Source organism: Salvelinus alpinus, chromosome 13 (assembly GCF_045679555.1).
Source record: "Salvelinus alpinus chromosome 13, SLU_Salpinus.1, whole genome shotgun sequence".
Taxonomy (NCBI): Eukaryota; Metazoa; Chordata; class Actinopteri; order Salmoniformes; family Salmonidae; genus Salvelinus; species Salvelinus alpinus.
In genome coordinates, this window is record NC_092098.1 from 22,797,486 (window position 1) to 22,809,518 (window position 12,033).

General features: G+C 40.6%; 1 protein-coding gene across 1 annotated transcript in view; it reads left to right on the plus strand.

The window, feature by feature from the left end:
- The window catches only part of LOC139537403 (calmodulin regulator protein PCP4-like), a 36,806-nt gene that overhangs the window by 21,445 nt on the left and 3,328 nt on the right, over nucleotides 1-12,033 (plus strand). The window contains exon 2 of the mRNA XM_071338649.1: nucleotides 6,906-6,954. Within this exon, the coding sequence (XP_071194750.1) occupies nucleotides 6,906-6,954 (49 nt within the window). The remainder of the gene's footprint in view (nucleotides 1-6,905; nucleotides 6,955-12,033) is intronic.

Here is a 12,033-nt window from a genome sequence, read left to right on the forward strand (position 1 = left end):
TCCTGCTTACAAGTTCAGGCTGCCAGTCTCTTTTCTCATGCCTGTTTATTGGTGGACTAATGATGCCAATTCACAGAGGTACAACAAAGAAACAACCACAAAAGAGCCCAACTGACCAGGTTGTTATGTTAAAGGGGAATTTCACCCTGGCTCTGCCACGGCATATAGTCAATACTTTATTAACAACATTACATTTTTATCATAAACATCACAATTATCCAAACCACAAGTTAGAACTCGCACATTTTAATTTCACTGATAGAATCGGGACGTTTCAACTCCCTGTGTATTCGTCTGCTCATAGTGAACAGCAAAGTCTGGCATTCATAGCAACCGCTGATATCTCCCGCTAGGAAGAGGGGGGTGTGAATAATGGAGTTCTTTACTTAGAACGACCAACACATAGTAATCTCTGAACTTCTCTAGACAATTCTTTTTGAAAAGGTTTGTTTTTTCTGTAATTTGTCATCATGTCATGTGGTGTTCTGTGCCTGGCTTGGGCTAATTACAAACATGCGTGAAAATGTGTTACCTTTCACCGTTCTACCTACCAGAGATTCACCCCAACTCTGCTGGTGGCTTGGGCTATCAAGAATGATGCAGTGACCAAAGATTATCAGAGGGATTTCCAGGCTGAACTGATGGGAAATCCATTTCGGCGACAGCTGAGAAGTGTGCGATACCATCAATTTGTTTCCTTCACAACAAAACAGAAGATTAGAGGTAACCTAACGTCAGCTAGCTTGCACGTTAGCACATGGAAACCACGTGTTTGATGTATTTGATACAATTCCACTCCAGCCATTACCACAAGCCCGTCCTCCTCAATTAAGGTGCCACCAACCTCCTGTGGTAGAACAGGGGTTTCTAACCCGGTTCCTGGAGAGCTACCCTCCTGTAGGTTTTCGCTCCAATCGCAGTTGTAACTAACCTGGTTCAGGTTATTATACAGCTAATAATTAGAATCAGGTGTGTTAGATTAGGGTTGGAGTGAACCTACAGGACAGTAGCTCTCCAGGAACAGGTTTGGAGAGCCCTGATTTATAACCACCATAAAATAAATATGGATATTTTCTATCAATCTTTGAAAATTGTCTGCCTTTATGGATACACTGAATATATTTATATAAGCTGTACAGGGCTCTATAGCATCAAACAGATGCTAGACATTCAGATAGCCAAAGTATGTTTGTTTATTTGTCAAATTCTAAAATATAGGGGAATGTACACTATTTAATGCTAACTCAAGAGAACTGGGTATTCATCAAAAATATTATATGGTAAAAGTAGCATACAAAAACAATTGGATGAACAGTGTAGTTCAGTGTAGAGACACACAAGTGCTGAGAACTGTAGCTACAGATTGTTACACCAGATAATGTGATTTACCCAAAGATTTTCGCCGACATCATGTCTATTTCAAGTCTTCTCTCATTGATTGAGACAGGTGGGTGTCCACCCCAAAGTGCTGCATGTCATGATGACATATACCTGTCTCGATCAATGAGTGAGAAGACTTGAAATAGACACGATGGCGGCGCACATATTGTTGGATAACTTTATGGACCAAAAAAGGTTTTATTGTAATAACAGAGATTTTTCTAAATTCAAACTGACCACCTGCAACTGGACAGACATTTTATGAGACTCCTGTTTCCCTGAATCGAGGACGAAGAAGGCATCACTAAGGTTGGTCAAATTCTCTGTGTTACACCAAACAGTACCTATCCTGTAACTGCCAGTAATGGATACGTTAAATATGGTTAAATTACATTATCTGGTGTAACAATCTGTTGCTAAAATAACTGGTGATCCGCAGATGATGGGAGAGGTGGTCATTATGAAATGGCCATTCCAAAGAAACATACAGTAAATTCAAGGAATATTTGTATATCTGTGGGGGGAGTGTTGTCATGATCAAACTGCCATTCAGCTCCTCATGAGTCATCTGCTTGAAATCGAGCATAATGTATAATCCTTCGAGAGGGATACAGTTCTGCTACAATGACACACGCAAGCAAAGGGATTCAGTTTCTGTTTCTAGAATCCACTCCAGGAAGAAGCCCAGGCACTTTATATTTTCTGTAAGACAATAAACAATTATACTCTATTGTATAGTTTGAAAAACAGTTGAACTGTGCCAGCATAACATCAATATTAGGGTAGACTAGTTGAATATGCATGCATGTGCACAGGCACAGAGATTACAGTCACAATATCTAGCCTTATGGAATGAAATATGACTTTGAAACTTTGCACAGTGACCAGACTGTACAAATGGTAGGTAGGTAGGCAGACAATATTGACCTGCAGCCATGTCTATCATGCATGCTTAGGCAAATATTTTTTATAGTAAAACCAGCTTCAGTTTCAGAGATTTACAACAGTAAATGATTGTTTATCCTTACTGATTGCTAGTTAACTTAGCTAGCTTGCTGGATATGCAATACTTGTTATTTACATCTGTTTAGAATCCTATCTTGCATCATGCCTAACATTTTGTGAGATAAAAGGTGAAAACACTCAGTTCTGCCTCCAGGACAAGACCTGCAAAGAAAAAAAAACAGGGAAAAGAAGTCAGAGGGTGTATGAGGATGTATTTTGTTGTGTGCCCACTTAAAGAGATTGTAGTGGTTCCTGGTACAGAATCCAGTGTTTACCCCTACAGTAGTAGAGTGGCTCAGATAGGGACTGCGCCCCACATGTAACCCTATTTATTCTGGACAACAGAGTGATACAGACTCATCCCTTCATCTGACAGCGGCCCACACTTCGTTGCGCCTGTGTTTGGTATAATGAAATGGTAATGTGTGTAAAGCCGCCACAACACAATGAGTATGTGATCCATAATTATGTACTATATAGAATACATAATGAGGATTTGAATGGTTTGTTGATGATGTTGCTGGCAGGACTTTGACAAAAGCTGGCATGAGCGAGGGAACAATAATCATCAAGGAGCTAAGCCGAAGTGAGAGATGAGAATGTGAAAATGAAGGGGCCGTGACAAATTTTTCATTTGAAATTCAGTCATGGCGTCTAGATGCACATTTTTTATTTATTTTTACACATTTATTAGGCGCTGTTTAACAAAAATAGAGCTGAAAGAGAGAGAGATAAGAGCCTCACTGGAGATAAATAAATATAGAAAAAAGAGGAATAATGTGGGGAAAATGTGCCAGTCTGTTCAGAGTAATCCTCCTGAACATTATGACCAGCCTGGTTATGTAAGTTCTAACCGTATCCAGGCAGATAGAGGGGGAGGAAGGGAGGGAGGGAGGGTGTAGAGATTGGGGCATGCTCAAAGAGCTGATGCAATCCTGAATCAGGGATTCACCTCAAACTGATGTAGAGTAAGAGAAACCATCCTTTATGGTGATGGTTTTCATCACAGCCGCTCCCTATAACATCTGTTGGCCGCTGGTTGCGTGTGATTAAAGAGAAAACAAACAAACTATTACAGGGTCACCAATGACAATGAGCAACAACAGGATTAGAGCAGATTAGATAGCGATGACTGTTTCTGTATTAACCTCTGTAACCACTCTATATGTGTTGAGCAGCTCTACTATAAATCACAACAGCACCAGCGGAAAAAGCAATAAAAGTATCCTCTCCTCTCCAGTTGTGAAATGTGACTGACCGGCTCGATTCGGTCTTGTGTAGCAAAACTTGAAATTGTGTTTTTTACATTGGATAAAAGTAGAGACTCAGAGCTAGAAAATTATATACAGTTGAAGTCGGAAGTTTACATACACTTTAGCCAAATACATTTAAACTCAGTTTTTCACAATTCCTGACATTTAATCCTAGTAAAAATTCCCTGTCTTAGGTCAGTTAGGATCACCACTTTATTTTAAGAATGTGAAATGTCAGAATATTTTTTAGAGAGAATGATTTATTTAAGCTTTTATTTCTTTCATCACATTCCCAGTGGGTCAGAAGTTTACAAAGTACCATCTTTAAAGTACCATCTTTGTCCCCATGTGCAGTTGCAAACCGTAGTCTGGCTTTTTTATGGCGGTTTTGGAGCAGTGGCTTCTTCCTTGCTGAGCAGCCTTTCAGGTTATGTCGATATAGGACTCGTTTTACTGTGGAAATAGATACTTTTGTACCTGTTTCGTCCAGCATCTTCACAATGTCCTTTGATGTTGTTCTGGGATTGATTTGCACTTTTCACACCAAAGTACATTAATCTCTAGGAGACAGAACGCGTCTCCTTCTTGAGCGGTATGACAGCTGCGTAGTCCCATGGTGTTTATACTTGCATACTATTGTTTGTACAGATGAACGTGGTACCTTCAGGCGTTTGTAAATTGCTCCCAAGGATGAACCAGACTTGTGGAGGTCTACAATTCTTTTTTTTTTTCTTGGCTGATTTCTTGGCTGATTTCCACAGGTACACCTCCAATTGACTCAAATGATGTCAATTAGCCTATCAGAAGCTAAAGCCATGATATCGTTTTCTGGAATTTTCCAAGCTGTTAAAAGGCACATTCAACTTGGTGTATGTAAACTTCTGACCCACTGGAATTGTGATTTAGTGAAATAATCTGTTAACAATTGTTGGGAAAATGACTTGTGTCATGCACAAAGTAGATGTCCTAACCGACTTGCCAAAACTATAGTTTGTTAACAAGAAATTTGTGGAGTGGTTGAAAAACTAGTTTTAATGACTCCAACCTAAGTGTATGTAAACTTCCACCTTCAACTGTATCATACACTACAGTTGAGGAGACAATGGGAAAGTGATTCTGCTTTGAATTTTGATGAACTTGCTACCCCGCTTTTGAGAAAATGGCCCTTGAATGATTTGGTACACCTACTGGAGACCTCTTCTTTGGCTACACCCATTCATCATGGTTCATATCCTCTTAAGCCTTAGCCCCACCCATCTCTTTAATGACTCACATGTGAGGTCATGTGCTAAACAGTGAGTACGGTAGTGTACTAAACAACCAAAGATTTCAAGACTAAAGGCTGGTTTAATACTACGTCTATCGACATGTCTGTAGACAGTTGTTGCAGTGACATCATGAACATTCTATTGTCGTCCGACAGCAAACTTGTCATTGTGGTAATGAAACAGTATAAACACAAAAATCAGCAGCTTGTTGGTCCAAAGTAGCATAACTGGTCTATTTTAACACCAATAAACCCATCCGTTTAAAAACAAATGTATACATTTTTCAATCTAGCAAATCAGGCAACTAAAAGCAACTTTCTAAAAAAATGTTTTGGGGCAATTCTAGCTTGTTAGCTAGCTAGCTAACGTTAAGTTAGTTGGCTAGCCAGTTCAAATAATTACCATATCATATAGCTGACAACGTCTTAACTTCAGCTAATTTGTATTCATTATTACAGGAAAATAAACTCACAACAAGAACCTTATTTACAAGTGATTGGCGAGCTAATTGGTTCTGCGTGTGACTAAATAAAAGCAGGGCATTCTACTGGAGAACTTGGACAGTGTCTCGTTGGCCTAACGTTATATCCTAATTTGACTTTGGTGTTGTTCTTCACACTACCGTCTCTGATAAACACACACTATATTAAATAAAATCAACGTTTATTTGTCACATGCACAGGATACAGGAGGTGTAAACGGTACAGTGAAATGGTTACTTGCATAGTGGAGTCTTTTTAGACATGTAGCTAGCTAAACAATTAGCCATAATCCCAACTCATAACGTTACTACCCTGCATGAATCTACATGTTAAAACTAACCAACTAGGTTCAATGTTAGCTAGCTAGCTAACATTAGGCTATACATAGTAATGCAAATGGCTCGGAGATATGAATAATATTACTACATATCATAGATGTAAAGTTAGCTAGCTAACAGTATGCTTTAACTTGCAATGATAACGACTTTCTGACTAAATTGGAAATGTATAACATCTGAAAATGTACTTAGACTCTCTTAGCTAGACTCTCTTAGCCATATACATGGATGGACCCTTCTCCCTCTCTGTCACGGATGCCATGGTTGTCCATAGTTTGAAGATGTAATCCGGAGACCGGTGTTTTATACAACAGTCTGTGTTCTCTTTTTGACTCCCTTAGCATTTGCAATCAAATGTCTGAACTTTCTCCTTAGCTATCATACTCCGCTTCCACTGGGCATTCCACTGATTTCAAAATTCGGTCCTCCAGAAAGTGGAGAGCCTTAGCAACATTTTTGCAGTTATTCGCGATATCGTTCAAAACTGAGCAGCTCATGTTACAGACAGGAAGAGACTGGAAGATAGAAACGTGGAGAGAGAAAGAAGGGGGGGAGGAAAACAGAGGTAGAAATGGAGTGAGGGGGAAAGGACAAGAGATTGAGAGAGTAAGGGGGGGTGTTAGTAGCATCACCATAGGGTGGTAGTAGCCTATGGTGAGCCACAGTATCAATCTCAGACCATGTGACAGAATATAACACAGACAGATGAGACCCAACAAGGAAGCTATCTCAACACCCCAGTGAATCTTTGTGATTTTTTCCCCACACTAACAGTGAGACAGATGGCAAAGCCTCAAAATTAGTTTTCCTTCCTCTGGCTTCTATACGGGAACTGAGGAAATTTGTTGTGTTTTCTCTCCTCAGCAGCCTGCCTAACATCAAAGCTGAGCTGCTGTGTTTGAAATTCATTGAAAGCCATGGATTAATAATTCAGGTAGTGATGTGCAGGATGGGGAGGGTGTTCCTCTGCAGAGCAGAAGTTTCTGCTGCTCAGCTGCTACTGTAGAACACACTCTTTCTCATGTACGGTAGTTGAAGCTCGCACATGTATGCATGTATGTGTTCAATTCCCACTTTTGAACCAGCTACCTTCTGGCTACTGGTCTACTTCAAAGCTTTGCCCTTTATGTAAAGTATTGAAGGAGGAATATTGATCACTTTCTTTATTTTTCTTTGCAGAGACAAGGATCTGGAGCCATGAGTGGAAACAGCAAACCTTCTGGACAAGGTGGGTAAAGGATTTATATAGGACAAATATGACAAAATACACAACATACTGTACAACCATACACCACGTAGACCTACTGTACTGTATAACTACTATCCTGCTTTCAAAAATTGTCTTGTGAAATTCATGACTGAAAACTCCATCCATGTTGGTACATATGAACACATTGAGTGAGAGTCCACAGTCTCCACTTCTACTCATGGAGAACTTAATGTCCAAAAACAGCAAAAACTGAGAAGCAGAGATGTCTCAGAACTTGACAGATAATGACTAGCTCTCTTTTGTGTTTTTTAATGAAAGAAAAGACGCCATAATTAAATAATAAATAAAGTCTTTCGATCTACCGTGGGCACATTCAAGCCTGGGATTCACAGAAATAACTACTGTCAAAACTAGGGCATGGTATTGTTGTCATGATAATGTAATTCAAATCCCTGGAGTTAGAGACCGCAAAATTAGGCTTGCAGGATACTTGGCAGGATACTCTGATATCCAGAAATGACATTAAATGTAGAATTCAGCTATACGGGTAAAGCGAATGTGACTAGATGAGAAATTGAATTGAAAGTCACACTTCAAATAGATTTTGGACCAAATAATTTACATTTTTCTCATTACCTCTGAAGTTTAAGTTTACAATAATGTTTACAATAATGTACAATAATGTAGATTCGATAAATGTGATTAATTTAGTCATATATATATTATACATATTTTTGGACATTTTTGCTGTTTTTTGACATATATATATATATTATATATATACATATTATATATAACTTTCTCATAGGAGTATAGGGTTGAAAAATTCCAAATAAATAAATAAACTGTATGCGAAGTCCCATACATACTATCCATCAGCTGTGCCCCAAGTGTCTTTAATGATTGAATAATCTATCCAGTTACCATAGTTGTAGTCGATTGAATGTGTGACTTTGATTGAGGTGTGAAGTACATTTATTTGGCATTTGTCAAGTTCTACTTTCTTTGTTTTAACCGTTTAAATGTTTTAGTGACCTAAGCAACTAGAATTGTCCCACTATGGTCATATTTCAATGCCTAAATTTAAGTTGATTGAACACATGTACAATACATTTACCATAGGGAATTACATTGACTATGTTTTATTGTAGTCCATTGCAAGTTAGATCAAATTTGGTGGATTATATATGTGGTAGTGAGGATTTCATGTAGTCTGGATTGCAGCTATACCCCTCTATACTGAATGCTCTCACCTAGGTGTTCTGAGACTAGACCTTCATCAACCATTGTTCCAGTGTCCCTGAGCAGCATAAATCTCAGTCACCAGCTCCAACCAGTGGCATCAGTTCAGCTAAACTTAGGGTATGGCAAAGTGGGATGTGAATTCCAAGGATTGAAGCTCAATTACTGCATTTCTACACAACTCAAACAAAACAACGAAAACAAACAAGAAAAAAAAATACAAATAATGACTCCAGCCATAGGTTTAAAAGTCTGTGGAACAGCATATACAATGTCAACCACTACTTAACTTCATCATAAATTGACTAATTTACTTGTGGAATGGTGCATACAGTGCAGCGTGAAATAGATGCATAATACACGCTATCAAGTCACAACAGGGACGACTTCAAATGCCGACATCCATTTTAGGCTATATGACTGGAGACATAAGCAACATATTTTTTAATATGATACAAATTAGAAGCCTACTCTGCTGACACTGACAACCCACTGGGCACACACTGGTTGAATCAACGTCATTTCAATGAAATTACATTGAACCAACATGGAATAGTCGTTGACTTGACGTCTGTGCCCAGTGGGAAAGATGATGCAGTGCCTTAGACCACTGCACCACTCGGGAGCCCATCTAGCCTGGAGGAGGAAATTATTGTCACCCCAAAAAACTTTCCAGTGGTACTGATCCAAGGACGCGCACTCACTGGGGATATGGCCGATGCGCTCCGCTGGTGACGAGGAGGAACGCTGCCATTCATTGTAGCCATTGGCGCTCTGTAGAGTTGCTGTTTTCTCGTGTCAATTAACTTGTGACATTCTTGAATTACTAATTTTACTAATAAAGTCAGCTTTTATAAACAAATATGATAGTCAATTTAAAAAAGGTTAAGGGTACAAGACTGTGTACATATCTGGCTGTGTTGGCAATATCACTACATATCCCATCGAGCCAAGCGCGGAGAGGTCACATTTCTAAGACCAGTCAGAAGCTTCCAGCTAACCCTAAGCCAATGAATCTCAAAACTGAACTTGGATCGGTGTTAAGTAGCAATGATATCCTTCGCCACCGTTTTGTTACGACATGACCGATAGCTCGAACCAGTCATGACTTTTCACCAAATCAATCAATCATTTTCTGGTTTCTTTCCAGTGAATTTCTTAGTTCTTGATTGTATAACTACATGAAACAAAGATAAATATTTAAGGAGAGGGAATCGATATACAATCCCGAAATTAGCTGTAACTGTCAATAGTAAAACAATGCTTAAAACGATGTTTGAGTGAACCTGAATCCATAAAATGAATGGTGAAGTCTATTTCAGACACGGAAAACTCCTCCTCCTCACCAGACTATAAGATAGCTCTACTGTTCGCAGACATCTTGGGATAATCTACATTGTTCTAAGGGAGGCAGCAGAATACTGTTGGTGATACTGATTCTTACTGTTGGTGATACAGGTCTTAAGTTTCTTTCATAGGAAGACTAATAGTGCACGCCAGAGGTGAAGTTAATTCCATTTATAAAAACATGTCAGTCAATTCATGAATTGAAAACTGTAAAAAAAAAAATGATGCAAGGATGAAATGGAGTGACCCCAACTGTGGTAGACACACCCATTCAGTTTGACTCCCCAGTTGCTCTATGCTGTAATGGTGCCGGAGGGGAAGGCTGACGTTTACGGGCTCCTTACCAACTGTCCTATTGTGTTTGTTTTTTGGCATTGTTTGAAAACTAATTTTGTACATAATGTTGCTGCTACTGTCTCTTTGGACCGAAAAGCACTTCTGAACATTAGAACAGCGATTACTCAACTCGAACTGGACAAAGTTTTTTACTTTAATGAGTAAAACGAGAAGGATATACTGCCTTGTCGAGACAAGGCCCAAATCCCCGCCATCAGCGTGAAGAAAAGACGGAGGAAAAGGGGGAGGAGGTCAGGGTGCCATGTAAGAACTCACTGAGGATTAGGTAAACCACCACTACCCGCCGTATTATTGGCCAACGTGCAATCATTGGGGGAAAAACTGGACTATCTACGATTAAGACTATCCTACCAACGGGACATTAAAAACTGTAATATCTTATGTTTCAACGAGACGTGGCTGAACGACGACATGGACAATATAGAGCTGGCTGGCTTCTCCGTGCATTGGCAGGACAGATCAGCTACGTCTGGTTAGACGAGGGACGCATACAAAGCTCTCCCTCGCCCTAAATGAGACACTTCTGACCATAATTCTATTCTCCTGATTCCTGCTTACAAGCAAAAACAAAAGCAGGAAGTACCAGTGACTCGCTCATTACGGAAGTGGTCAGATGACACGGATGCTACCCTACAGGGCTGTTTTGCTAGCACAGACTGGAATATGTTCCGGGATTCATCCAATGGCATTAAGGAGTATACCACCTCAGTCACTGGCTTCATCAAGTGCATCGACGACGTCATCCCCACAGTGACCGTACGTACATTTCCCAACCAGAAGCCATGGATTACAGGCAACATCCACACCGAGCTCAAGGCTAGAACTGCCACTTTCAAGGAGCTTACAAGAATTCCCACTATGGCTTCAGAAAAACCATCAAACAGGCAAATCGCCAATACTTCTACTACACTGGCTCTGACGCTCGTTGGATGTGGCAGGGCTTGAAAAATATTCTGTACATCAAAGGGAAACCCAGCCACGAGCTGCCAAGTGACACAAGCCTACCAGATGAGGTAAATGCCTTTTATGCTCGCTTTAAGGCAAGCAACACTAAAGTATGCATGAGAGCACCAGCTGTTCCGGATGACTGTGTGATTACGCTCTCCCTAGCCGATGTGAGCATTCACAAAGTGCGGGCCAGACTGATTACCAAGCCGTGTACTCAAAGCATGTGCGGACCAACTGGCAAGTGTCTTCACTGACCTTTTCAATCTCTCCCTGTCCGAGTCTGTAATACTTACATGTTTCGAGCAGACCACCATTGTCCCTGTGCCCAAGAAAGCGAAGGTAACCTGCCTAAATGATTACAGCCCTGTAGCACTCACATCTGTAGCCATGAAGTGCTTTGAAAAACTGGTCATGGCTCACATCAACACCATCATTATGGAAACACTAGACCCACTCCAATTTGCATTCCGCCCCAACAGATCCACAGATGACGCAATCTCAATCGCGCTCCACACTGCCCTTTCCCACCTGGACAAAAGGAACACCTATGTGAGAATGCTGTTCATTGACTACAGCGCAGCATTCAACACCATACTGCCCACAAAGCTCATCACTAAGCTAAGGACCCTGGGACTAAACACCTCCCTCTGCATCTGGATCCTGGACTTCCTGATGGGCCGCCCCCAGGTGGTAAGGGTAGGCAACAACACATCTGCCACGCTGATCTTCAACACTGGGGCCCCTCAGGGGTGCTTAATCCTAAACAATATCATAACCGCCATCGACAATACTGTGCAGTCGTATTCATTGACCTGGCCAAGGCTTTCGACTCGGTCAATCACCGCATTCTTATCGGCAGACTCAACAGCCTTGGTTTGTCAAATGACTGCCTCGCCTGGTTCACCAACTACTTCTCAGACAGAGTTCATTGTGTCAAATCGGAGGGCCTGTTGTCCGGACATCTGGCAGCCTCTATGGGGGTGCCACAGGGTTCAATTCTCTGGCCGACTCTTTTTCTCTGTATACATCAATGATGTCGCTCTTGCTGCTGGTGATTCTCTGATCCACCTCTACGCAGACAACACCATTCTGTATACTTCTGGCCCTTCTTTGGACACTGTGTTAACAAACCTCCAAACAAGCTTCAATAACATACAACACTCCTTTCGTGGCCTCCAACTGCTCTTAAATGCAAGTAAAACT